Consider the following 27,614-nt stretch of genomic DNA (forward strand, 5'->3'; position numbering starts at 1 on the left):
AATCACGCCAGAGTCTTCACCAAAGCAATGTACAGTCTTTATTTTGCTTATTTGTACAGTTTCATCCTGCAGCAACAATAATCTATAGTTTAAAAAATAGATTTCATAGAGGATTTTCTCAGATTCTTTAAAACTAAACTCGCCTACAAACAAACTCGTGACGATCCCGTGAGGACCAGCGTCCAGTTTAGTCTGAATTCACAGGTGGCTACTGTACAAGCTTTAGGACTATCTCAGTGTAATGGTTAACAAACTATCAGCTACGAGGATTATTCTCATCATCTAGCGGGACAGTGTCGGAAAAGCTTTAATCCAGAAAAACATCAAATCAGAAACCAGAAAAACAAGAATCAAAAGCAAGGAGAGGCGGTCGATGTGTTTTGGAGGAGTCTCTCATTTTGTGTATTCAAAGGAGGGAAGACGATCGTTGAGGAAGAGGACGAAACGCCGCCGTCTTCTGTCGCGGTACATCCTTCAGTTGGACTTCTTCTCGCCTGAGGAAGCAAAGCATCAGACATTCATGTTACAACATCGTTCCCCATGATGAATCCCGCACGTTTGCTCTGGTGGAGGCGAGGAAGATCAGGTTTTATCATCAGGTCTGAATCTGAAGGTGCTGCCGACCGGCCTCAGCAGCTAATGCTTCAGGTTAGCAACACCTACTGACCAATCAGATCTCTGGGAGACGGCGTTATGGCTCAGAGCTCAGATGCTTGGAGCACGAGTAAGAAACAGGTTTTTAATTCAATTCAACTTTACAGTGGGGCAAAAAAGTATTTAGTCAGCCACCGATTGTGCAAGTTCCCCCACCTAAAATGATGACAGAGGTCAGTAATTTGCACCAGAGGTACACTTCAACTGTGAGAGACAGAATGTGAAAAAAAATCCATGAATCCACATGGTAGGATTTGTAAAGAATTTATTGGTAAATCAGGGTGGAAAATAAGTATTTGGTCACCTCAAACAAGGAAAATCTCTGGCTCTCACAGACCTGTAACGTCTTCTGTAAGAAGCTTTTCTGTCCCCCACTCGTTACCTGTATGAATGGCACCTGTTTGAACTCATCATCTGTATAAAAGACACCTGTCCACAGCCTCAAACAGTCAGACTCCAAACTCCGCCATGGCCAAGACCAAAGAGCTTTCGAAGGACACCAGGAAAAGTATTGTAGACCTGCACCAGACTGGGAAGAGTGAATCTACAATAGGCAAGCAGCTTGGTGTGAAAAAAATCAACTGTGGGAGCAATCATCAGAAAATGGAAGACATACAAGACCACTGATAATCTCCCTCGATCTGGGGCTCCACGCAAGATCTCATCCCGTGGGGTCAAAATGATCATGAGAACGGTGAGCAAAGATCCCAGAACCACACGGGGGGACCTGGTGAATGACCTGCAGAGAGCTGGGACCAAAGTAACAAAGGTCACCATCAGTAACACACTACAACGGCAGGGAATCAAATCCCGCAGTGCCAGACGTGTTCCGCTGCTGAAGCCAGTGCATGTCCAGGCCCGTCTGAAGTTTGCCAGAGAGCACATGGATGATACAGCAGAGGATTGGGAGAATGTCATGTGGTCAGATGAAACCAAAGTAGAACTTTTTGGTATAAACTCAACTCGTCGTGTTTGGAGGAAGAAGAATACTGAGTTGCATCCCAAGAACACCATACCTACTGTGAAGCATGGGGGTGGAAACATCATGCTATGGGGCTGTTTTTCTGCCAAGGGGACAGGACGACTGATCCGTGTTAAGGACAGAATGAATGGGGCCATGTATCGTGAGATTCTGAGCCAAAACCTCCTTCCATCAGTGAGAACTTTGAAGATGAAACGAGGCTGGGTCTTCCAACATGACAATGATCCAAAACACACCGCCCGGGCAACAAAGGAGTGGCTCCGTAAGAAGCATTTGAAAGTCCTGGAGTGGCCTAGCCAGTCTCCAGACCTCAACCCCATAGAAAATCTGTGGCGGGAGTTGAAAGTCCGTGTTGCTCGGCGACAGCCCCAAAACATCACTGCTCTCGAGAAGATCTGCATGGAGGAATGGGCCAAAATACCAGCTACTGTGTGTGCAAACCTGGTAAAGACCTATAGTAAACGTTTGACCTCTGTTATTGCCAACAAAGGTTATGTTACAAAGTATTGAGTTGTATTTTTGTTATTGACCAAATACTTATTTTCCACCCTGATTTACCAATAAATTCTTTACAAATCCTACCATGTGAATTCATGGATTTTTTTTCACATTCTGTCTCTCACAGTTGAAGTGTACCTCTGGTGCAAATTACTGACCTCTGTCATCATTTTAGGTGGGGGAACTTGCACAATCGGTGGCTGACTAAATACTTTTTTGCTCCACTGTATTTATTTAGCGCCAAATGACATCAACAGTCACCTTAAGGTGCTTTGTATTGTAAGGTAGACGCTACTATAATACACACAGAAAAACCCAACAATCATACGACCTCCTATGAGCAAGTAGGACAGTGGGAAGGAAAAACTCCTTTTTTAGATAAACTTTTTTGTCTCCTGCTGGTTTTCAGAGTATTATTGTTGAGTCTTTATCTGACAGTATAACGTGGAAACTGCAGCCTTGTGCACGTGAGTTTCCAGCTGAACCAGGTGAGCCACCTTCACCTGGCCTTTAGCCCTGCCTCCTTCAGAACTTCAGTGTAGTTTTTGTAAACGCTCAGAGATTCTGATCAGGTTTGCAGAAACAGCGATTTTTGGCATCTTGTGGCTGCTTTACAAACACAAAGTCAAATGTTCTCTTTGCTTTACTCGCCTGAAATCCTTTCTAAAACCTTTCGTCTCTGTATAAGAGTGAAGGATCCGCCTCTGACTGCACACCAACGGCATCATTAAGCTCCTCCTCCATTTTCTCGATGTTGGTGGCGTCTGAGCTCAACGTGGCTTTTTTATTTTTATCACGACGGTGCTGCACAGTATTGCTACGAAAGCATCATCAGAAGCTACACGTGACTTGATCGTGTCGTCGTCTGTTGCAGTGACTGTTAAAGGTTACTGAGGACTCTCACCTTTGACCTTCTTCACTTTGGGGGAGCAGGGTTTGGACACCTTGACGGTGGCCTGGCACTCGGCGTTGAACAGCGCTCGCTTCAGCGTCCCTGATCGGGTCTTGGTGTTGGTGGTGGCGTCGCAGTTTCCCCACGGCCCAAACTTGTACTTGCAGTCACCTGAAAGAAGATTTGAACTTTGAACCCACAAAGCCGCCGCACGTTCCCCCCTCTGCCTCCCAGACGCATCGCTGCCAGCTTCATTTAAATTGATTCATTTTTCATTGATTGGCACATTTACATGACTTTTTGACTTCTCTGAATCATCAGTGGGATTTTTCTTTTATTCTATAAAACCTGAATAAAGTCACAAAAATGCCAAATGTAGAAAAAATAATACAATTACAGCTCATTTATTCAAAATGAGATTGAATCTTTTCTTTCAATAAACACCCGTTTTGAAACATTTGAGTTTCCTGGTGGTTATTTCATGGCTTCACAGGGTCATTCAGTGATTTTAGTAAGAAATATGAAATATTTTTGGAGAAGCACGAAAGATCCACCTCTGCACCGAAGAGTGAAACTGTGAAATGTGGATTATTAAATATTAGGTCTCTCTCCTCCAAGTCTCTGTTAGTACATGACTTAATAATTGATCAACAGATCAATTTACTCTGCCTGACAGAAACCTGGTTGCAGCAGGATGATTATGTTGTTTTAAATGAATCAACACCCCCAAGTCATTCGGGGGTGTTGTCAGAACCCACCCACTCTCCTGTCTGATCATTTCCTGATAACATTTACATTTACAATAATTGATTACACAGCAGTGGGGAGTAGACTTGATCACAGTAGACGTCTTTCTGAAAGTGCTGTAACTAAGTTTAAGAATACTGAGTTAACTTCAATAATTACTTCCTCCAAACCATCAACGTGTCTTTTAGACCCCATTCCTACAAAACTGCTCAAAGAAGTCCTGTCATTAATTAATGCTTCGATCTTAAATATGATCAACCTATCTCTAATAATCGGCTATGTACCACAGGCCTTCAAGCTGGCTGTAGTTAAACCTTTACTCAAAAAGCATCTCTAGACCCAGCAGTCTTAGCTAATTATAGGCCAATCTCCAACCTTCCTTTATATCAAACATCCTTGAAAGAGTAGTTTGACTGTTTTAAATCAAAGACAATAAAATGCATTATTGGAGCTTTTTGTCTTTTAGAGGAGAAATCATGTCCTGGAGATAAATTCAGAGCGTTTAATAGGGCAGCGAACCCCGAGTGTAAATGTGTAGATGTTAGAGTTTGTGTCTTGAGCTCCACCCTGTGACCATCCGGAGGAGCTCTGCCCTGTGTGGTGTCAGCTGTGTGGAGTCTTACTGATGTCCTTCTTCCAGTTGCAGGGGATCTTGCAGGGAATCTTGTCGGTGCGATCTTTGCAGGTGGCATCTCTCACACCGTCCCCGCAGTCTCCGTGTTCAGGTATGCACTTCCCGTACCGAGTCTCTGCAGGGGAGCACTCGGAGGTCGTCCGGGACTTGTCATGCCTGCCTGCTGAGCAGAGAGTCGGTCAGACACCTGCAGCGGCTCAAACACGCTGACACAACATGGTTTAAACACACCGGAGGCCATTTTTCTGTTTCACGTTTTGTGGCCTCATAAAATGTTTTCATGCAGAACATTTTGCTTTGTTTCAGCTAAAGAGAAGAACAGGTTTGTACTTGTGGTTTAATTCCACCTGGATAACTGAACACTCTGATAAATTTAGCTTTTCTGCCTCTTAAAAGACGTTTCTGTTGAATCTGAAGAGTGTTTCTTTCTTTGATGTTTGTTTTGTGCTGACAGCGTGAGGTGAGGAGGGATTTTATAGCTCAGTCACACTGGAATAAAACTAGGACTTGTGACGAGGAATGATCTGTGATTGCACCGTCATCAACTGATTGCAAATAGCTGCAGTGAGCAAATAGTTGCCCAGAGGATGAACCTGCAACACTCTCACCCTCTGCACAGGTCAGGTCACCTGGTGGGAGGAAACCTGTCTCCAAACCGCCACGGCCCGCTCAGACACGTTTGCACATCGTTGCTGTGATGAAAACGACTCCACTCACAGCAACAACATCACTGTCTGCTTCAGCTGGATGTTAACGTGAGCTTCTGCAGGTCGTTGCATTTGCATCGCTTTATGATCTCAAACAGATTTTTGTTTCCTGTTGTATTCCAGCCCGCTGCCTGTGCAGCTAGTCTTGGAAAAACCCGGAAACTATCCCAGTGGTGGTCAAACCACGGCTTTATACCGTCATTAAAGTGCAGCGAGGTCATCAAATGTCATATTTAAATAGAGTGAGAGCTTACCCATATGGAAAAGATATATATGAATCTTATAAAGTTTGTATCTGTCTTGTGTGAAACTTGTATGAAAAGCATACAAGAGTGAAACCAGATATAAGATCCCTTGAAAAATTATATAATGAAACTTGTATGTTTTGGATACTTCCTAAAACAATATATGAAAGTAATGAGAAAGTGGCCACTTTCATGAGTAATCACATATAAGTTTTTACTATTTCTTTTCCGTATGGGGAGAGCTCCTGTACATCAGCATGAGACGCTGAGAAAAACAAATCTGTTGACAGCCGAGCTCAGCTGCACCTGAAACACGTCTTATTGTGTTTTTGTCCATTTCGTGAAACTTTTTCCTCTTTAGTCTCCAGCAGCTCTCTGGACTGAATGCTTCACAGTCACTATATTCCAGTCATTTACACAAAGATCATTACTAAAGCAGAAGGGAAAGCTTTGCCTGAGTTAGTCTGGAATTTAAAGATGAAAACTGGTAAGAGCGTTTTTTGGATGTTTTCCGACAGGAAAAACTTGTTTTTCATGCTCGTTAACCTTTAATGCTTTACTTGAGTGCATGCCTGCTGTGGTGACAGGCATTCCTGGGAATGCACTTTTTTTAACAAAAGAAGAAGAAGAGAAACTTGACTTTCCCGGTGTGGTGACAGAACATGAAGGACAGCCACACCTTTGTGATGTTTGGCTCTTTTGCTGGCCTCAGCGGTGAGCGTCAGGGCCAGGAGCAGCAGCAGCGTCACTGAGAACAAACTTCGCATTCTGCAGAAACAAAAACACACTCACACTTACACATTATTCATCACAATACAACGTCAGTCAAACACAAGCAGTGAGAAAGAGGTGGACACCCTGCAGGCAGAGGCCTGGACGCGCTGCCACGAACAACCACACCTTCCATTTGTTTCTAATGTTTGCAGCCGATCGAGTAAGAGCCACGCGGTGAGACAGAGACACGGAAAGGCTACAGCGAAGCCACAAAGAAGCACGAGAGCAACTACGCAGAAACACAAACACAGAATCACAGAGACACGAATCCACAGCCAAAATACAAAGAGCTGGAAAAGCAGGACTTCTGTCTGTGCTGAAACAGGAATGTGAGTTGAGTTGTGGTGTGTGTGCTGATCCGCAGCCTGGACGCGGGTCATCGAGCCAGATGGTTCAAACATTCAGACCAAACCAAATCTTTTCACCTCCTCCCGTATCACAGCGCCTCAGCCCAGTAATCTGGCTATTGTAGTGAGAGCAGCAGCAGTGGGATTATGAAAGTGGGCTAATGTATGCAGAAGCTGCTGTCAGCGCACACACACACACTCGGCTGTTGTTTTGCACGTATCTGTGGTGTGCTGCAGGATTAGCACGTTCCTTTGGTGTTTGACGGCAGCGATCATCACACAGCAACAGCAGCCGTCGGCTCGGGGGACAAATGGAGAGCAGCCTCCAAAGAGAGAGAGTCAATTACCCAGAAGGCCCTGCTCTCCCTCGCTGCTGTCATTGTGCTGCGAGATGACAGACTCCTCTTTCAGCCTCCATTAAAGCAATGGTCCTCTTTCACATGTCAGCTGGCACAGCAAATCCTGCTCCTCTCGCTCCTCCTGCGGCCTTTTATGAGGAGAGAACCGGCTCTCAGCAGGTCTCCAGTCTGCCCCCCATCAATGAAGAGGAGGAGGAGGGGGAGGGGGAGGGAGGGGGCGACCGAGCAGCGTCTGAATGAGCTCTTTAGAGTTCCCCTCAAAAGAATACTGATTCATTGGCCCAAAACAAAGCCTCTTCTAGCCTGGTTTCATTTCTCTAAAGCCTAACACAGATTCTGTGCCACCCCCGAGGAGCCCCCTCCGCCCCCCGCCCTGAATGGAAACGTATTTGCATCAGAAAACAAAGAAAAGCAGTGGGATGCTCCCTCTGGTTCAGGAGCAGGGGCGACATCAGGAGAACTTCCTCCTGGATCTCGGGGTTCATTCTGGCATCCGGAGGCCGACCGGAGGCCGCGCGCACGAACCCCTCACCTGCCCGCAGCCAATCAGAGCGCACACAGGTGACTTGGAGAGAGACGCTCCAGACGAGTCAAAAACGTAAAGCTTTGAGTAAAACGAGCTTTCGTTCCGCTTCCTGTCTTTCTTCTGATTCCTTCGCTCCCGTTTCTGTCTCATGTCTTTGTTTCGGCTCCTTCCTTAATCCCTTGCTGCCTTTCCTTCCTTCACATTCAAGAGTAAACAAACAACAAGATTAAACTGAAGCTAAACAAACAAGCAAACAAGCGCGTCGCGCCGCGTCGCCGATGAGCCGCAGCAGCAGAATCAACCTAAAGTGTGAAAACAGAAGTATGGGCACAAACACTTACTTCGGGCTGGAGAGGAGCGGCCGGTCGCGCGGTGCAGTCTCGCTTTCTGTCGCTGCTTCAGCTGCAGCTCCCGAACAACCCCTCGCGTGCACGCGCACGCGCACGGTGACATCACACACTTTAATCCAGTCTCCAGGAACAAAACAAGCTCCGCTCATTTACATGAAATGCAGAATGTGTGCGTGAATGTTTGCGGAGTGGAGTGCGCGTCAGCCCACAGACGCGTGTCAGGTGACTTTCAGGTGAGTTTCAGGTGGAACGGCTTCTAGGAAACACTCGGTGTGGGTAAAAGGGCACGAGGCAACTCTTCTTAAAAAACAAAGAGAAACTGTTCGTGTTGCCAGCAGCAAGAAGGAATCTAACTACAAAAGTAATGGGATACTTTTTAAAAACATGACGATTTGAAACTTCTTGGGTCAGAGTGAACATGGCAACATGTTCCACAGCCTGATGGTGGCGCGCGTCTTTGTTCTGTGTGGTAACAGTAACCGTGGTGTTGCCTCTGACTGTAGCACAACAAAGGAAACGTGTAAGCTCGCGCTAACTGTGCACGAGCTGCCAGATGTTCAGCCCTTCTGAGGGGCAGCAGAGTGAAAGCCGAGCCGAGGCGCGCTGATGGCTCAGTCACGCGTGGAAGCCCCTGTTACGGTGCGCCAAAAACTGATTGCTCGTATCAAACTGCTATAAGTAACTTGTTGGGCTATAACATGTGAAACATGTCAAATGCATCGCTTATGGATGACATAAAGTCATCTGGAGCCACAAACAACATCCGTGTAGAAGCTGCGATCAGTTTTTGGCAGCGACTTTTATAGAACCTTTATTTATGCCGTTAAAACAAATCTCATTAACATTAAAAACGTCTTTTGTCAGAGTAAGCTGACCAAGAGGACAGAAGCGACATTACGACAGTTCAGTAAAAACATTTTAAGTAGGGATAAAGGAGCGGATTGGTTACAATGTCAGTACAATAACACAGCGTTATGAAGATAATTTTATTCTGTATAAAAGCTCTTTGTCCGTTTACCAACATACGTAAAGATATTACACATAAAAAATACACAAAAACATTGGAAATCACTTTTTGGCACAACAACTGCAGCTGGAGACGAAACCTGTGCTCCGTCAGGTCCTCCTCCGCCCTCAGGACTCCACGAGAGTTTAGTGTCAGTGGGTTTCTCTGCTGTTCTCTTTCACTTCTAACAGTCGTGAAACAGACTTTATTTCATCTGCGTGAACGGTGATTATGGGTCTGTGTGTAAAACACGAGTGTCACTAATCGAAGTGTCAGACGCTTTATGACGTCCAGGTTTCTGAAGATTTCTCTTTATGTAAAAACACAAAAGGTTTCACTAAAGCAAAATCTCGGTGCTTTGGTGTTGTTTTTCTTATTGAACTGATTTGGTCAGATGTTAGACTAAAGCACAAAAAGAGCGAGGAGCTGTTCATCAGTAACGACCTAATAACACAATGATCGAGTTTTAAAACCAGCAGAAATGCTTTACAGGCCTCCGTGAGGCCGACAGAGTGCAGCGCCACCTTCAGGCGTCATCTGCAGAACCTGATAGAGCATTGAGCATTTCTGACAGCTGATGCGGAGGGGAACACACACGCTGAAAATAAAAGAGGATCCACGATGGACGCTGATGGAAGGGCCTTTCCTGTTTGGGTGCTAACGGCTCTCAGGTGAGGCAGAAGCACCAACCTCAGGCTGCAAACGCCGCTCAAGAAGCGGCTGAATTACTGTTAACAGCCCAGCTTGCGTCATGTTTCCTGTCCCTGGTGCCGGGAGCAGGTCGACGTTTCCGGCTGTGCTGACAAAGTCTGGATCTGCTGAACGTCTCAGTTTGTTGTGTTGCATTTTTTTCTTTGTCATGTTGGTTTTTCTCTTTCTTATGTTTTATTTTTGTCAAATGGCTTTTTAAAAGTTGTGTCTTTGTTCTGTATCTTCAAAATATTATCATGTTTTTAATAAACTTCACATTATCAGTGAGACCTGCAGTGACTTCAGCCCATCCCAGGTTCTGGTTCTTGCGGGCTCAGGTAAGCTGACACAGGTGGTGTTTTCTTCAGTGACGGGACAGCCTGACACCTGAGGAGGAGGCGGGGTTAAAAACCACAGGTGAGTGCTGACAGGAAACAGACGCCCACTGGATGCAGCACAAAGCGTGAGATTGTGTTTTTGTTGTTGTTACTCGAGACTTCTGGTCCTCTTAGGGACGAAGTAACATAAACATGAACAAACCAATGATTATTTATGGGAATAAATGGGCGTGGAGAGTGTTGCTGACATGCTTTATTGCAGGTCACTCAGAAATGATCAAACCAAACAGTTATTAGTTGAATATCATACAGCATCATGTCACCCTGCCTGCTATCTAAAGGTGATTATTAATCCTACGGCGTGACTGCTTTGGCAGAGCTTCAGCTTAACGTTTCCAACACTGACCAGTCTACCGGGCGTCTCAGCTATTTACACACATCACAGGAAGCATCGCGCTTTACAGTCAGGTGACAAGTTACAAGAAATACGCTCGTATGTGACTAAAATCTCTAAAGTTCAGTTTGATCACAAACAAAATCCGTTACATCTCTACAAAGACTTCATAAATAAGCTGAGTGAGCCTAAGTTAAATATCCAAACACTTATTTCTGTCCAGTAAACAAATACATCCAAAAGGTCACTAGAAGCTTAAAGAAGACACACTTGCAGCTTTTCTGTGATGCGGCGAAAGCGTTCAGCTGCAGATGGATGAAAGCCGCCACTGTTCGCCGTCGCACGTCTTCACGCGGAGGTCAGAGCGCTAATGTTCAGTCGATAAAGACGTATTCAAAATGCAGTTTGAGCCAGATCTGAGAGTCTTTGTGGCCTGAAGAGGAAACTAGTTTGACTTTGTTTTAGTGTCCAGGCGCGTTTACGCTGTTACGTTGGGTACTTTGGAGGATTTTCAGGCGTTTGGACAAAAACACAACAATAACTCGCCCTGCCCCCGCACAGCAGACAAGAAGCACGACGCTGCCGTCTACGCCGAGACCCGGCGCCTCTCTGCAGAGGACGCAGATAAATACGAAGGAGGGCGGGAGGAGCGAGGTGTTCGGGAGGTCACACGGTCGTCTCCTGGTCCTCTCGCTGGATCATCTGGTAATGCTGGCAGCTCTTCAGATAATCAGCCAGCTCCGGGTCGTTGGCGTTGGCGGCGCGCTGCCTGGGAGTCTCCCCCTGAAAGAGACGAGCAGAGCTTTAAGAAAGCCGACGGGCTCCACCGTCAGCTCCGTTACCTCCACGGTCACCTTTCAATAAGCTGCAAATAAAACCCTCAAATTTCACTCATCAAACTCTCAGTGTGACCTCACAGCGGACATCAGTGGTCACATGATGCGATTCAGCCGAGCAGACTACAGCCGCCTGGGTCACTGTCCACCTGTCAGTCAAAGAGGCCACGCCTCTAATCCAGGTGAGTGATGAAAACGGGCGTAATGCAGGAGGAAATGATCTCTGGAGAACAGTTTGTGTATCGGGCTGCAAACACGCTGCCTCTGCTGGACGTCAGACGAACTGCAGAGCAGAAGGAGCGAAGGCTCCGAGCTGCTCGGTGCATCTAGACACTAAATAACACATGAACTCTTTTCCTCCTCTGGAGAGGAGAAGACAAAGAGAAACTCAGATTATGGGCTGCTTCCTGTTACCACTGGCTTCACCATGGCGACGGTGAGCCGTGGCCTTTTGTATGCGCCGGAGCGAGGCCGGGGGATCCCGCGGCGATTCGTTTCTCAGTGACACACAACATTAATCACTTTATAGAAGTGGGTCAAATACTGCTGGAGATCCATTTAGAGCGCGGTGGCTGTGCTCCGGCCGGTGGCCGTCACTGCGCCTGAGAACGACACGCAAACGGCTTCGTGCAGCGGGAAGCTCGACCGATCACACCAACTCACATTCTTTGTGTCCACGAGCACAAAACGGAGCGCACGGAGGAACCAACCAGCGCAGAGCAGCAGCTGGGACGCCACATCGTGATTTGCAGACGCATGCGCTGCTTCATGTTGATTCGTCTCTTATTAAGCTCCTGCTCCGCTCTGGCACAGCTGATGTTCAGCTTCAGACACTGGGCCTCATTCACAAGCAGAAACCTGAACTCTAAACACACACACACACACACACACACACACACACACACACACACACACCGTGCACGGATGGCGAAGGCCCGGCTGTCATCTCTAAGCTCAGGGCGCCGCTGCAAACATAATGCGGCTTCACCCCGAGCCGCGCTGTTGCTCACTCAGCCAGCAGGAGGCGCTGCGCCGCCTGCTGTACCTGCGTCACCAGATAACGTTCTGCTTTTGTACGGATGCAAAGTACATTTTAAAAGCTTTGTTGTTTTTCCCGTTACACTCTGGCAACGGAGCGTCTTCAAAAGCTTCGATTGTCCAGATTGTCAGAGTTCCACTCGCTCCTCGCCGCCCTCCAGCAGGGTTTATAACGGATGCTGCTGTGGGGTCTGAGTGGGTGAAACACCTGGAGTGGGACTTTAAGTGTCTTCATGCTTCCAGCGCAGGAAAGGAACGCCACACTCCTAACACGCTCGACCTGCTATTAACTAGAGCAGGCGAGGAGGGCAGGAAACCAGATCACACATTTTTCAAAATAAAACCGGCTATTGCAGTTAATAATGCAACAGCTTCCTGCCATTTTGTGTTTCTTTTTATCGCTGTGTGACTGATTTCAATTGAAAGCCTGCGTGGGTTAGTACCTCTTGCCACGAGTTCCCAGAATCCTTTGCGGTTTTACCCCTTAATGACGTCACATTTTCAATCTCTATGGAAGCATGGACACGAAGTATCTCCTGCTTTACCTGTAGGTCTGTCTTCATGAGCGACGCTCCGGCCTCCACCAGGTATTTACAGATGCTCCTCTGACAGGAAGTGGCGGCTTTATGGAGCGCCGTCTCCCCTCTGAAAGAAACAAGAACGAAAACGCACATGAAGGCGCCGAGCCTCGTCCAGCAGGAGAGGAATCGAATGGAGGAGAAGCTGACTCACGTCTCTTTCTCGGTGACATCCAGGTGGGACGTGGGCACTGAAAGCAGCGAGACAAACAGAGTCATCATCACAGACGAACATCAGAGCGCTTTAATGTGGCGGCGACAGCACGTGATGCTACGAGGAGCAGCTCGAGTTTGTGACTGGACAGTCGAAGTGGATCGACTCCTCGTTCCCTGTTTCCACGTTCGTACGACCTGATTTGACCCCACAAAGAAGCTACACCTGTGTGCACGATCACCTGCTGCTGGGGACGAAGAGGAGCAGCTCAGGGCTCACATACGAGAGCTACAGCAACGGGCAGGACGTGAGAGTGAGGCGTCTCAGGGTGACGAGCTCGGAGATGACAAGGTCCAACTACACAAGTTTAGATTCTTACTTCAGTGACTGAAACTTTCTAGTTCGTACTTTGCTTCTAGTTTCTGATGAGAACCTCCAGAAACGCCCTAAAACGCGAGCGTTTCTCTAGATCACGGATCAGGTATGGCAGCTCTCTCCTGACCGTTATCTGAGGAGTCGAAGAACTCGTCCCGAGGACGAGCCGAGTGTAATAAAGGAGGAGCAGCGTGGCGTGAGGCTGGCGGCTCGGTCGCAGAGTGGAAATACCACAGCAGCCTCAGCCGTCTTTGCACACTCAGTCATCAGAATCAGGTTTCTTAACGTTTAGCCTTTATATACAAACGATTCGCTCACCGCTGTCGACGAGGTACTTGACGATGTCTTTGCAGCCGGCCTCCACGGCGTGATGCAGCAGCGTGCAGCCGTCTCCGTCTTGCAGCAGGAGGTCCGCCCCCTGTTGGTGGAGCTCTCGGAGCTGCACAACAAATACAGCGATTTGTTCCAAAGTGCACATGCTCAGTAAACCGCTTTCCTCAATCAGAAATCAATACTCGTAACGATCAATACGTCCACACTCACCCGGTCCAGGTTTTCCTTCTTGATGCAGCTGATCAGCTCTGCATCTGAAGAGCAGGAAACAGACACAAGGTTACACTTGTTTTCACTTTAAATTCACGCAGCAGAGTCCAGAACACAGCCTGTCAGCTCCCTCTGCTGGACAAACGCTGGAACTGACGCTGAAGACTCACAGTGTTCAACAGCAGAACTGAGGAGGAGGAGGGTTTTTACCTTTTTCAGGGTCGTGTGAGGTAGCAGCAGGAGGTCTGTTGGTGAGAGAAGACACAGATAGGAGGTCATCAGATTGTCATGTGACAGAGGGAGGAGCTTAAATCTGAGGTGCAGGGTGATCGGGACAATCGGGGGCTTTGAAAGCCGCCCGCCTCGTGAACAGTTTCTTCTCGCACCGAGACATCATGAGGGGTGTCACGCCTGCACGTCTGTGCGTGTCCTCCTGGGATCAAACCGCTGCACACGCACAGCTAATCTGTCACTGTGTGTCAGCCAGGTCTGAGTCTGTGCAGCAGGGACGCTCTCGTTATGGTCTTGCATTACAGCGAGCGTTCTGAGCACCTGCGGTGTCTTGCAGTTAAGCTGCGTGTTTTTATTCTGCAGAGCCACAGCCAATCAGAGAGCTGCACAAACAGACGCCAAAGCACCTCAGGCCACAGACTGTATAATAAAGATGGACATGGCTTCTGATATTATGATGAATGTCCAGGAGGGGGCGCTGATGTCACTCATTATGTAAATTATGGCTCTCATTAGCGTTAAAGAGGAGGAGGCTGGGCTGTTCTTATTGGCTAACAACCTGACATCACCATGACATCACAAACCAGGCACAAAAAAAGCTGTGAAGCTGAAATGTTGGCAGGTGTGTGTGTGTGTCTGTGTGTGTGTGTGTGTGTGTGTGTGTCTGTGTGTGTGTGTGTGTGTGTGTGTCTGTGTGTCTGTGTGTGTGTCTGTGTGTGTGTGTGTCTGTGTGTGTGTCTGTCTGTGTGTGTGTGTGTGTGTGTGTGTGTCTGTGTGTGTGTGTGTGTGTGTGTGTCTGTGTGTCTGTGTGTGTGTGTCTGTGTGTGTGTGTGTCTGTGTGTGTGTCTGTGTGTGTGTGTCTGTGTGTCTGTGTGTGTGTGTGTGTGTGTCTGTGTGTGTGTGTGTGTGTGTGTGTCTGTGTCTGTGTGTGTGTCTGTGTGTGTGTGTGTCTGTGTGTGTGTGTGTGTGTCTGTGTCTGTGTGTGTGTGTGTGTGTGTGTGTGTGTGTGTGTCTGTGTGTGTGTGTCTGTGTGTGTGTGTGTGTCTGTGTGTCTGTGTGTGTGTCTGTGTGTGTGTGTGTCTGTGTGTGTGTGTGTGTGTGTCTGTGTCTGTGTGTGTGTGTCTGTGTGTGTGTGTCTGTGTGTGTGTGTGTGTCTGTGTGTCTGTGTGTGTGTGTGTCTGTGTGTGTGTGTCTGTGTGTGTGTGTGTGTGTGTGTCTGTGTGTGTGTGTGTGTCTGTGTGTCTGTGTGTGTGTGTGTCTGTGTGTGTGTGTGTGTGTGTGTGTCTGTGTGTCTGTGTGTGTGTGTGTGTCTGTGTGTGTGTGTGTGTGTGTGTGTGTGTGTGTGTGTGTGTGTCTGTGTCTGTGTCTGTGTCTGTGTGTGTGTCTGTGTGTGTGTGTGTGTGTGGATGATGAGGAGCTTCAGAGAAACAGCAGACAGGAAGCAGGTGGAGTCGTACCTAATGACGGGTCTGAAATCAGCCGCGGCTGTGTTGGAGCGATGCACATTGATAATCTTTGCTCCTCGCCTTTAGATCACAGACAACATGGACAGGTGACAGGTGAGTCAGCGGCAGCACATGGAAAACAAACAGCACCGGCATGTGGACACGAGGGCGCATTCACACGCCGGTCACATGGCACATCTGGACTGGTGTTGGGTTTAATACAGGAACTTTGTACGACTTAACAAAGCATCAACCTCAACGAAGGAGTGAAGGAAACACGAAGCTTCTTTCAGCCAGTCTGACGAGAACGATGTGGGCACATGAGTCTACCACAAACTGCAGCATCAAAGCCTTCATGGGGATAAAATGTTCAAAGTGCCAATTTAAAACGTACAAATTTGATGTATTAATGTTAGTAGACTCTTAATAAAAGATGGACGTAGGTCCGAGGGACACTGCAGGCTCAAGCCCCGCCCTGAACCCTCCCCTGCTCCTATTCGGCTCTGACGGGACCAAAATCACTGAGTCAAAGATCAGCGATCGTTATCTCACAGACCAGAGGAGTCGCCCCCTCCTGGACGTCACTTAGACTGCAGGCGGCGTCCATCGTTTATATACAGTCTGTTATTAATGCAGGCGTGGGACCACTGTGCCGTGAAAAAAAGCAGACAGCGCAGTGGTCGAGCCAGCAGGGGGCGCTCTCATGGAACGAAGTATTCACATTTAAACTGCTCATTCCTGTTATTTGTGTTTACAGATATCAAACAGATTTCACTGAGCGGACCCGAGTATCAGCTGACTCTACAGGATCTGAACACTTCCTCCAGCAGCAGGTGTGCGAGTGCGTGTTGCTACCTGCAGAGGGCGGTCTTAGAGGCGCTCTGAGTCAAAGCATCGACCACGGAGCTGTCGCTGGAGATCCTCTTCCTCTGATCTCGGGATCTGAAACAAACACAGCGCTGTTTTTATTCCTGCCCCCCATGATTGATTTCTGATCGTGATTCGAGTGGCGGCGGCGTCCCAGCGGGGAGCAGAGGGACGAGCAGCTCCATGGAAACGGCACTTCAAACACCAGGAGCTTATTTCAGGGCGAAAACCTGCAGTTCCTCTGACATCCAGCAGAGGCAGCAGCGAGTTAAGGTAAACACACAAACTGTTCGGTCCCCGTAGATCACATCTTCTCTCACCTGTGTGACGAGGTAGGGGAGGTGGGGGAGGGCGGCGAGCAGGGGAAGGCGAACTGCTGGTCTTGGTGCTCCTCCGAGTCCACCAGGTCGGGCATGCTGGGGGAGGTGCCCACCGTCTCCTTGGAGACCAGCTCCGGGTCCAGGATGTAGAGCTCCTCCTGAGAGATCTCCGTCACGTAGTTCAGGTGCTCCTGAAACAAATGACACATCAGGACACACCTGGCTGCAGCTCATCCATCATCACTGCCAGAAGAAAGAAAGCTGCACCAATCAGCAGGTGCAGTCTGCTAATCTGAAGGCCGGCGGTTCGATTCCCGTCTGCATCCATCATCCGTGGACGCACTCAGACATAGAAAAGCATGGATGTGCGACTCCACCTCGCCACAGTAAAGGTGCTTCTCTGCTGCGTTCCTACCTGAGCCCGGTCGATCCTGTAGAAACGATCCGCCGTCGTGCCTGAAAGACAAAGAGAGCGCGTTTGGGCAGGTCGGGGTCTGTGTGCGAACGGAGGAGGTCGGCTTGGACTTACAGTCGAGGAAGCACCACTTCATGGAGAGCTTGTGTGAGGACAGACTCTCGCCTTTCATCGCCTCGCCGTCCTGGAGGAGCAGAAAGAGAAGCGTGAAAGGCACCGCCGCACAGAGCCGACACCACAGACTCACTTTTACATTTCACGGGAGGAGCAGAGGGAAACTGTCCAAATGTAATCAAATAACAGTGAGAGCCTCCATCAGACTCTTCGTACCGAGAGCCCCGCCTCTCCTGACCGATGGCACACTCGTGCTGCAGGACGGCGAGCTGCTGTTCGTCTGTGCAGCTTTTCTCGGTTGGTGTTGGGTCACAGCTGAGGTTTATTACAAACAACACAGTCAGCCACTTCCCCTTACACCGCGCCCTGATGCTCCTCGCTATCAGTGTCTGATGTGTCACGCCGTGACAAGTTTCACCCTCTCAGAGCAGCCCGACGGTTCGCTCGCACCGCAGGAAGTACGATGGAGGATTTCACAGGTGACAGGTAACCTGTCCCAACGATCGCAGTCTGAGCACTAAAGGTCGTCTCATTTTTAAATTGCCAACACGTCACAATTAAGTCGGTCGGCTCACGTCAGCTCTTATATTCTCATATAAAAGCTGCCAGGTATCTGTGTCATTCTGCAGTCTTTTAAATATGAATCAGTAGATTAATGATTACTCCTCCTGCCCACAACGCTGTACCTGCTCCAGGTTGTCCTGCAGACGGTCGATGTGCAGGCGGCAGGTCTCCAGATCGCTGTCTCCGGGGACGGTGATGACTCCCAGCGGCAAAGCTCCAGGAAACATAAAGGTCAAAGTGAGAAACGTGCAGCATGTGCTTGGATTCTGCTTTGAAATAACAACAAGTGACTCGTGATAGTGGAAACAGTCTGTCTCTTTCACTGAGGCACTTTAAAGACCATCAACAGTAACTGGTTTGAGGACTGAACCAGCAGGTTCCCAGTCCGATGAAACCAACGTGCCCCAAACACAGTAAACACAGTTAAACATGCATTTGACTGGAAGCACTGCTGCTACTTTGCAGATAACCAGTCCTTCACACTTACACGCCTCCTTCAGCTGATCTTTGTCATAATGCAGGGCCTCGTACGCCGCCATGCTGATCCGGTTCACCCTGATCTGGAGCTTCTCTGGAACGGGCTGCTGACTGCACACAAGCACGCCATCATTCAGTCACCGAACACGAACTGAGATCATCTGATTCATTTAAGCCGCTTGCATCATCTGCATACGCGTGATGGTATTTATCTACAGCGTAAATAGAAGTGGGCTGAAGCGAGCCCTGTGGACTCCATCGCTAATAGCAGCTATGACAGTCTGCTCAGTACTTCCTGTTACTGCGACTGCCAATGAGAGCAAAGGAATCTACTGAGCGACCAATGAAAGGTCGGTCAGTGCGCACACCAGACGTACTCATTGAGATGGGGCATGGAGATCCTCCTCTTGGCCTTCTGCACCATGTTGGCCTGGTTGCGCAGACTGATGTGAATGACGGACGGTGCCAGCTTGCAGGGCTCGCCGTCCACCTGCATGGGGATGGACTTAAAGGTGGTGAGGGTCACTTCCTTACACTGGTGGAGGCGTTCGCCATGACCGCCCACCTGGAGGGTGGCCTGCAGACAAACGAGCAAAGATTTAACTGGACCAAACGAGCGTTTACATCAGTAAATGTATGTCTGTGACGGGGCGCGGTGTGGTCTGATGTGGTGTTTGTAGGTTACGCCGTCTGCGGCTGCACGCTCACCAGAGACGTCATGGTGAAGCCGATGACCTCGATGCAGCCGTCGTCATGCCGCTGAGGCTCAAAGTCCTGATGTTCGCTGGGGTTGCCCCACGGCGTGGTGCCAGCACAGTACCTGCAGCAGGTAGACAAACCAAGCGCGCACTCGTACTTTAACACAGCATTTCCAGTTTATCTACTGGCTGGGTTCCACCGAGGGAGACGGTGTGCATGTGGAAGATGTTTGTTACCAGGCTGAAGACGTACCTGGGGATGTTGAGGAAGAGCAGACACTGCAGCTTCAGGTCCTGGACTTTGGCTGTGAGGTCCGTCCCGTCACACTGAGGAGGAAGGAAACGAGGATTTATAAAGGAGCGCGCTGCTCCGCGTGCTTCCTGCCACAGCCGTGAGCTGCAGAGGCTTGAGAAACTCTCTCGTTCAAATGTCATCACGTGTCGCTCCAAAAAACCCAGAAACTCAAGATTCAAACGCCACATCCCAGCGGGTGGTGTTAGTGCGGCTACAGCCATCTTTATCCACAGTCCATGCATTCATGCTGCGGTGCATCACAGGCACTGACTGGTTGTCATCGGCCGTAACGAGCTCGCTCACCTGTAACGACGCTCAGTCACACGTGTGTTTAAGCTTTTCAGCCCGACTCACCACCACTCTGATGTGCTTGGCGAGGTCTTTGGAGCTCCCGCTCAGAAAGTCTGAGAAGGCTGTCTGAAACACACACGCACGCACATTAGAAACATGTTTACGTGTGAACGACCAGCACAGCAGCCGCACGAGGACACACTCACCCCTGCGTAGAACATCTTATTCCTGAAGCGGCTGTTAAACTTCTCGGGGTTCGCCTCTGAAAAGATCAAAGCAACAGTTTGAAACAGACCCCACAGCACCGACCCCCCCCAAACCACACAGCTGGACTCATTTCACAGGATTTGATTCTGGTCAGATTTTTAATGATCACATGAGACATAAACAGCTGTTAGCGGATGTTTTATGGTCCTGGAAGAAGATTAAAGGTGCAGGAAAAATACTGCTGATGAGTCCAGATGTTCTGAGTAGGCCTGGAAACTAGTGAAAGCCTTTTATTGTGTAGAGACACAGGTACCAGCTCACAGGTGTGAAACTGGCTCCGTGCACCGCTGTTCTCTAGCCTGTAGGGGGAGTGAGCGTCACCCAGAGTACAGAGCCCCCTGACAGGCTGCTGACTTCCTGTGAAGAAACAGGAAGTTACATTTCTAACCAGTGAAAGTACAGCAATGGTAAAGACAGCGCTGTAACTCAGCTCTGCTACAAAGCTGATAAACAACACGAGAGGTCAAAGGTTACAGGAGGTTTTAAATCCAACATTCCCGTCTGTTGGAGGAGTGGGATTTTACTCCCAGCTGAGTCACTCTGATCAGAGGAGGATTCGAGCTGCCACCCTGAATGCCACACCTGTGGACCTGCCACACCTGTGGCAGTTTCCTGTGTGTCACCGCCGGTTCGAAAGGTGATTAAACGGCCCATCGCAGAGCTGCGTACTCTCAGGTCAAACTCATTCTACACGCTGGGTCACAGGCTGACGGCGAGCGACCGGTGCTTGGAAGACTATCAGCCAATCAAAGATCAGTATGAGGGATCTTTGACGGCTGGTTGGTGAGATGTCGTTAAGCAGTTTTCACTTCCTCATTTGTCTTTGTGGTCATCTCGTTTCTATATTCCCAGTCTCAGACACAAAGTCGTAAGACGTCCTCGCGGTAACGCGTCTGTCTGCACAGACTTTGAATCAAAGCTGGCAGTCTCTGCTTTGGGCCCTCAGTCAACACATGAACGTCCCGCTGTAAAAGCCGCCCACGAAGAAGAGCCTGCAGAGTACTCGAGTACAGAGCCAGCTCGTGTGCTGAACATCGATCCGAGCGATTCGATCCCGACCCAGAAGAAACGGGAATGAGTTCTGTATTTCTGACTTTATTGACCCCTGACCTTTGAGATGTCCAGCCTGACAGAGGGTAAAACCTTCGACCTCATCGGCCCGGGTTCTTGTCCCGTCCTGCTTCCACACTTTGCGACAGTGGGGCAGAAGAAGGTCCTTTTAGCAGGAAGAGACACCCAGCAGGACCGGCTTCTTTACTGCTTTGGCATTTTAGCCATTAACTTATTCTATCCATCCATCCATTCGCTTCCGCTTATCCTTTTCAGGGTCACAGGGGGCGCTGGAGCCTATCCCAGCTGTCATAGGGCGAGAGGCGGGGTACACCCTGGACAGGTCTATCCCAGCTGTCATAGGGCGAGAGGCGGGGTACACCCTGGACAGGTCGCCAGTCTGTCGCAGGGCTCCATTAACTTATTATCTGTGTTATTTGAATGCCCCACAGAGGAGCGGAGGACGCCACAGCCACACTCGCTCTTCATAACTTGTTAACCTACAAACGTGGAGCGGCGTCATGCCGGAGTCTCTTTACATCAGTAATAATCCTGTTAGAGAGTCATGCTCCACAAGGGGGCGCCCTGTCCCCGTTTTTGTTTGTTCTTCAGCGTGTGGGAACAGGTTTGGTGCTAGAACCATTTTAAAGTACGGATGCAAACTGTGGCACAGTCATCGTGCATCTTTTATTAAACCAGCCGTGGACACGCTGTCAGGGGGAGGGGACAGCTCAACTATCAAAGACATGATGGTGGATTTCAGGACGCGCCTGTGAGCGTACTGACCTCTGGATTCATGGAAGCCCAGCGTGACGTGAGCGTCGAAGCCCAGACTGAAGTAGTTGTTGAAGACGTCGATGGGGAGCTGAAAGGAAGCAGCAGAATGAAACGGACCGTCAGATCCTCCTCGGGTGGGCGTCGGCTCTCGCAGGTGGGCGTTAAACTCACCTTGTCTGTCTGGTGTTCGTCCCGGTCCTCGGGCCGCGCCTCTGGGTTTGCCTCCACGTTCAGGTTCCATCGGTCCAGCTGCACGATGTTGCCGTCCTCCACGTGCGAGAGGATCTTCGTTATCGGTTCGTCGGTGTAGCCCTGGGAGAAGAAGAGGAAGAGGACGAGTTACACAAGGAGCAATGCTGGCTCCTATTTTCACAGAAGAAGAAGCAGCGTTCACACAATGATCCACACGTGACGATTTTCTTACACGAGTCCTCTGAGTGAACGTGCTTCAGCGTTAAACTGCAGTGAAGCTTCTCCACTTTTATGATTAAGCTGAATTTTTATGAACCTTCACAAAACAACCTGCAGTTCTTCTGACGCCCAGCAGAGGCAGCAGTGAGTCAGTCCCATGTTAAAAACTGTTGGTCCCCACAGCTAATTTCCATAACACCTGTACTCATACGTTCATCTTTAAATGATATTCAATTCAATTTTATTTATGTTGCAACAAATCGCAGGCGCCTTATATTGTAAGGTAAAGCACAGAGAACACCCCAATAATCAGACTGTGAGCAAGCACTTTGGCAACAGTGGGAAAGAAAAACTCCCTTTCCTTCTAACAGGAAGAAACCTCCAGCAGAACCAGGATCAGGGCAGCCGTGTGCCGGTTGGGGGTGACAGTCAAGTCAAGTCAAGTCAAGTTTATTTATAAAGCACATTTAAAAACAACCGAGGCTGACCAACAGGATGACAGGATGGAGACAGGACGTATTTCAGGGGCCTGGAGGGGCTAAAGTGGCGTGCTTCAGACGGAGCAGCTACACTGAGGCCCGGTGTCATGAAAAGAAAGATTATTCTGACTGTGAACCATGCAAAGCTGTTCTGGAGCCCAAGAATGAGAACAAACTGGAAATGATCAGAAGTGGTGGTGGAACTAACTTACTCCTCCCCAGTTCAGAGTCCTTGCCAGGTCGTTGCCAGTCCCCAGTGGCAGGATGGCCACAGGAGGCTGAGGGCGGAGCTTCAGCTGATCCAAAACAGATAGGATCCACCCCACCTGCACACACACAGACACGCTGATGACAAACCATCATCTGTTGGTTAAATACTGGTGAGGAATAAAGCGTCTGTGACTCACGGTGCCGTCCCCCCCGCAGGCCAGGATCCGCAGGTTGGGCACTTTGGCGTACAGCTCCAGCCTGCAGGAAACACGACAGATTTTAAAATGTGAGTGCAGGACAGAGGAGGAAGCTGAGGGAGGAAGGTGGAGGCAGACTGCACATATGAGAGCAAAGAACAAAATCGTACGCTGAAGCGTTGTTAGTTTCTTTTCAGTTTAGAATGAACTGAACAGATGGAGAGAGGCCAACAAATCTAAGGCCACTGAGGGAGTGCAGGGTGAAGCGGTGGTGACACGATTAGAGCGCGCTGTAGGTATCGCAGGTGCTGCGCTGGATCTATCTATCTGACAGCCTCAGTCCATTTTACAGTGGGGCAAAAAAGTATTTAGTCAGCCACCGATTGTGCAAGTTCCCCCACCTAACATGATGACAGAGGTCAGTAATTTGCACCAGAGGTACACTTCAACTGTGAGAGACAGAATGTGAAAAAAAAATCCATGAATCCACATGGTAGGATTTGTAAAGAATTTATTAGTAAATCAGGGTGGAAAATAAGTATTTGGTCACCTCAAACAAGGAAAATCTCTGGCTCTCACAGACCTGTAACGTCTTCTGTAAGAAGCTTTTCTGTCCCCCACTCGTTACCTGTATGAATGGCACCTGTTTGAACTCATCATCTGTATAAAAGACACCTGTCCACAGCCTCAAACAGTCAGACTCCAAACTCCGCCATGGCCAAGACCAAAGAGCTCTCGAAGGACACCAGGAAAAGTATTGTAGACCTGCACCAGACTGGGAAGAGTGAATCTACAATAGGCAAGCAGCTTGGTGTGAAAAAAATCAACTGTGGGAGCAATCATCAGAAAATGGAAGACATACAAGACCACTGATAATCTCCCTCGATCTGGGGCTCCACGCAAGATCTCATCCCGTGGGGTCAAAATGATCATGAGAACGGTGAGCAAAGATCCCAGAACCACACGGGGGGACCTGGTGAATGACCTGCAGAGAGCTGGGACCAAAGTAACAAAGGTCACCATCAGTAACACACTACAACGGCAGGGAATCAAATCCCGCAGTGCCAGACGTGTTCCGCTGCTGAAGCCAGTGCATGTCCAGGCCCACTCGGCGACAGCGGGAAGGAAAAACTCCTTTTAACAGGAAGAAACCTCCAGCAGGCTCAGGGAGGGGCCATCTGCTGCGACCAGCTGGGCGTGAGGGGAGGGCGACAGGACAGAAGACCCGAGTGTTGGAATCACATGACAGGTTTTCATCAGTTAAGCTTCATTCGATTTAGGCTCCGCCCTCCTATCCACTGAGCTACCTGTGCTCTCTGCGTGTCTCTTTTGGACCTTTTTCAGGTCGTCGCGTCTCCCCAGAACATGATGCACCACCACTAAAGGTCAAAGGTTAGCACAGCAGCTGAGTTTACAATGCCAAACCGTTACGATGTCAAAGTTCATCCTCATTGCCCCACGATCTGCTCGGTCTAACTGAAGCGGTGAGGTCAGAGGTCACAGGATACGAGTGGGCAGTCTCACCCCTCTTTGGGCCCGCCCTTCGTCAGGTCGAACACCTGCCGCGGGTTCAGGTACCACATGAAGGACTGGATGATCTTTGCTCCCTGAGAGGAGAAGACAGAAACAGGTGTTTGATGAGAAGCTGGAGGAAACGATCCAAAACACAGGAGTCACATGACCGCCCAGCGCCGCTCTGCGTCTGCCTTTTGGGCTTCGGGTTCGCCGTGCAGTGCATTCTGGTCATTTTCCTACTTCTGTGAGTGATTGGAGGATGACCGTACCTGGTTCCCACCGCTCTTTGGGTTCACAAACACCAGCAGAGGCTTCATGAGCTGAGAGGGGAGGGGCTTCACCAGGAAGGGCTTCCAGCGGCCATCTTGGACCTGAGAACCAAAAGAAAGGTTAATGCATGAGCCCCAACGCCGTGAACAGACGTGACCCTCAGAGCTCTCAGTCTGACCTCTAACAGCTTAAACCAATCAGCTGTCAGGATCAAAACAACGATGACGTCACTTCCTCACCTCTCCGCCCTTCTTGCTCGCCTTGTTAGACTTCAGTGACGTCCTCTTCTTCTTCTTACTGGACTTCAGCGACGACTGCAGACAGGACAGAGACATCAGCGTGTGTGTGTGTGCGCGCGCGTGTGTTTGTGTGTGTTTGTACCTGTGGCCTGCGGACCCTGATGATCCAGGTGGGCGGGACGATGACTGCGGCGTGAGCGCCCAGAGAGCAGCACTCCTCGATCTGCTGCAGCATGAAGCAGGTCACCTTGTTGTGATACTGAAACACAAACAGGAAGTCAGCTGAGAGCGTCATCCAGCACCTGCACGATCGCGGCGTCGGGCCGGGACGATCGGTTTAGCTCGTTGGCCTTTCTCAGTGAACTTTGAACCCGAACAAAAGCGAGCACTCACCGCCTGTTTGCACCACGAGCAGCTGATGGCGACGATCTCTTTGCTGTGGAAGGCAAACTTCTGCTGAAAGCCCTGTGGGTGAGACAGGACTCAGGTTAACCTGCATCTCGTCTTCAGCGTTTCCTTCCTGTGTGCCGTCTTCATCGCTCACGCTGCGTCGTTCTCATAAGCCATCATTTATTCGTTTCTTTGCCTCTGTTACCTCAAACTTGAGTCAGCTCCAAAGCTTCTGACCTCAGTTTGAAATAAGAAGCTGTTTTTAAACCAGGGGTATTAAACATCAGGCCCGGGGGCCAGCATTGGCCCAGCAAAGACTCCAACCCGGTCAGCTGGACGGTTTTGGGGAACACCAACGTAATGAAGGCTCAAATAAACAGTTTTGTCATCATCTTCTCGGCTCTGTTTGTTTTTCAACATAAACAGCAATAAAAGCCGTTCGACGGCGAGCGGACGCTCACCTTCCCGCACTGTCGACACTTGCCCGCCTGGCGCCTCCGGTGGACCCAGTGGTGCCGGACGACGTTGGACTGAAAGACAACAGCTGGTTAACAGAACTCGTCTCTGCACAGCATTCAGGCTTTAAAGAATCTGCTCTCACTGACCTCTCGCACGGCTCGACATCCGGGTTCCCTGAACGACGGCTTGCACCTGAAATTAATCTGAACACAGGAGACGTGAGGAGAGGAAACAGGAAACACCCGAGGGCGTAAATCCAAAGCGGCGCCTCGGCTTTTACCTTCTCCAGCTGCTCCAAGCACACGGTGTGCACCGAGATCTTACACCCGGCACATTTCTTCCTCCCTTTGTCTGTTTGCTGCAGACAAACATCAGATTTACTCATTTACTGTAATGTGACAAAATGTGGGAAAGTTCAAGGGGGACAAATACTTTTGCAAGCCTCTGTAAACAGCATCAAGTCACAAATACAGTCGCCTCAATGCACCTTATGTTGTAAGGTAGACGCTACAAAACCCCAAAATCATCTCCTGTGAGCAACAGTGGCGACAGTGGGAAGGAAAAACTCCCTTTTAACAGGAAGAAACCTCCGACAAAGAGGGGCGGGTCCATCGGTTGGGGTGAGAGAAGGAAGATGATTTGTTAAACACAAACTGGCGTCATCAGTGAGGTAAAGCGTTTTTCCTGGCGGACTCACCAGAGACTTGGCGATGCAGTACTGCTCTCCAACATAGCAGAAGTCTCCGGAGACACTGGTCTCAAACCAGATGTGGTCGCCGTACTGGGCGTTATCCTGTGACAGAAACACAGCAGCTTCAAGGTGAAAACCAAACGCTTCAGCGCAGCAGGACAGATGTGCACAGCGACGTGTTCCTCGTGGCGAGCTACGGTGGGGAAAACGGATCGATCCCTGCCGGATGTGCACGTCTGCTCACAGAGAAATGAACGCTGGGATTTTATTTAAAGGAAAAAGACAGAAAATCAACCTAAAGGTTAAACATCTACATATCCTGGCTGTGTGCACATGCATTACAATCAGCCAATCACAGATCGCCATCAGGTGCGTGCTGCACACCTGCACGAGGCTGGAATAAACTATGGGACAGTCAGCAGGAAGCTCGGGGAGGAGGTGAAGCTGCTGCTGCGATTATTCAGAAATGGAAGAAATATAAACCATGAGTCTCCTCGGTCTGAGCTCCATGAGGTGAGGATGATAAAGATGGTGGATCACCCCGACGCTACACGGGAGGAGCTCGTTATTGACCTGATCGAACATTTATTGTGTCTGGACCAGAAGAAACGTGTTCGTCTGGAGGAACTGTTTAAATCTGCGCAGAGAGCGAGCTGATGAGGCAACTCACGCTCCAGTCGACGGTGCTGCTCGGCTCCTGCGGCGACTCGCTCGCACCGGACGTCGACACGTTGGCTGGAGTCCCGGCGTGCTGTGCGCCCGACTTCGAGATGGCTTTTCTGCAAAGACAAGAGACCAGGAGAGCTTTGAAGAAGCGGCTCTGCTTTCAGAAACAGTGTTCATAAAGTGTTCAGACACATGATTTCACACAGAAGAGCGCTCAGAGAGCAGCGATGCTGGAGGAGGAGCCACGCCTCCTCTGGGCTGTTTGGGTTTCAAATGTTCATAAACACACGGCGGCTGCATCCATGTGAGTGACATCTGATCTGAACCCACTGTGAGACTTTCAGGGTAGATTATCTGTGCCTGCAGGGGCTAAATGAGGCCACGCCCACAGTTTGATCCTAAATGATACTTCCTGTTAGCTTAAAAAGCTAACAGGTTCCTGAGCTCTGATTGGACAACACTGAGCACAGTGTCTCTACTCTTCTAAGATGTTAGGCACACACACGCACACACACGCACACACAGACACACACACACACACACACACACACACACACACACACACACACACACACACAGACACACACACACACGCACACACACACAGAC

The 27,614-nt window shown here is 49.4% G+C and overlaps 2 protein-coding genes across 4 annotated transcripts in view; both read right to left on the minus strand.

Moving 5' to 3' along the window:
- Window positions 1–20: 20 nt before the first annotated feature.
- mdkb (midkine b) lies at window positions 21–7,879 on the minus strand. Of its 3 annotated transcripts, none has more exons than XM_026172337.1 (5): window positions 7,707–7,879; window positions 6,039–6,127; window positions 4,397–4,567; window positions 3,039–3,197; window positions 21–494 (listed from the first exon to the last, which is right to left on the minus strand). In XM_026172337.1, the coding sequence occupies exons 1-5, from the start codon at window positions 7,862–7,864 to the stop codon at window positions 475–477; spliced, it is 597 nt and encodes a 198-aa protein (XP_026028122.1). In that variant the 5' UTR covers window positions 7,865–7,879; the 3' UTR covers window positions 21–474. The 3 variants fall into 3 exon arrangements, with proteins under 3 accessions (XP_026028122.1, XP_026028121.1, XP_026028124.1); XM_026172336.1 differs by having other exon boundaries at window positions 4,397–4,570; XM_026172339.1 differs by lacking the exon at window positions 7,707–7,879 and adding an exon at window positions 6,828–7,021 and having other exon boundaries at window positions 4,397–4,570.
- Window positions 7,880–9,984: 2,105 nt separating this feature from the next.
- dgkzb (diacylglycerol kinase, zeta b) overlaps window positions 9,985–27,614 on the minus strand; it is a 22,066-nt gene continuing 4,436 nt past the window's right edge. Inside the window, exons 2-33 of the mRNA XM_026172340.1 lie at window positions 27,010–27,118; window positions 26,346–26,441; window positions 25,929–26,006; window positions 25,795–25,851; window positions 25,651–25,719; window positions 25,193–25,264; window positions 24,942–25,058; window positions 24,800–24,874; window positions 24,560–24,661; window positions 24,300–24,382; window positions 22,776–22,836; window positions 22,581–22,694; window positions 21,650–21,790; window positions 21,488–21,566; window positions 19,591–19,646; window positions 19,448–19,510; window positions 19,052–19,125; window positions 18,809–18,920; window positions 18,478–18,677; window positions 18,111–18,211; window positions 17,746–17,837; window positions 17,060–17,129; window positions 16,946–16,986; window positions 16,531–16,721; window positions 16,199–16,285; window positions 15,356–15,424; window positions 13,878–13,912; window positions 13,668–13,711; window positions 13,443–13,563; window positions 12,750–12,786; window positions 12,563–12,662; window positions 9,985–10,926 (exon numbers count right to left, since the gene is read on the minus strand). Of these exons, the coding sequence (XP_026028125.1) occupies window positions 10,810–10,926; window positions 12,563–12,662; window positions 12,750–12,786; window positions 13,443–13,563; window positions 13,668–13,711; window positions 13,878–13,912; window positions 15,356–15,424; window positions 16,199–16,285; window positions 16,531–16,721; window positions 16,946–16,986; window positions 17,060–17,129; window positions 17,746–17,837; window positions 18,111–18,211; window positions 18,478–18,677; window positions 18,809–18,920; window positions 19,052–19,125; window positions 19,448–19,510; window positions 19,591–19,646; window positions 21,488–21,566; window positions 21,650–21,790; window positions 22,581–22,694; window positions 22,776–22,836; window positions 24,300–24,382; window positions 24,560–24,661; window positions 24,800–24,874; window positions 24,942–25,058; window positions 25,193–25,264; window positions 25,651–25,719; window positions 25,795–25,851; window positions 25,929–26,006; window positions 26,346–26,441; window positions 27,010–27,118 (2,863 nt within the window). The 3' untranslated portion in view covers window positions 9,985–10,809. The remainder of the gene's footprint in view (window positions 10,927–12,562; window positions 12,663–12,749; window positions 12,787–13,442; window positions 13,564–13,667; window positions 13,712–13,877; window positions 13,913–15,355; window positions 15,425–16,198; window positions 16,286–16,530; window positions 16,722–16,945; window positions 16,987–17,059; window positions 17,130–17,745; window positions 17,838–18,110; window positions 18,212–18,477; window positions 18,678–18,808; window positions 18,921–19,051; window positions 19,126–19,447; window positions 19,511–19,590; window positions 19,647–21,487; window positions 21,567–21,649; window positions 21,791–22,580; window positions 22,695–22,775; window positions 22,837–24,299; window positions 24,383–24,559; window positions 24,662–24,799; window positions 24,875–24,941; window positions 25,059–25,192; window positions 25,265–25,650; window positions 25,720–25,794; window positions 25,852–25,928; window positions 26,007–26,345; window positions 26,442–27,009; window positions 27,119–27,614) is intronic.

The sequence above is a fragment of the Astatotilapia calliptera genome, chromosome 7 (assembly GCF_900246225.1).
Source record: "Astatotilapia calliptera chromosome 7, fAstCal1.2, whole genome shotgun sequence".
Taxonomy (NCBI): Eukaryota; Metazoa; Chordata; class Actinopteri; order Cichliformes; family Cichlidae; genus Astatotilapia; species Astatotilapia calliptera.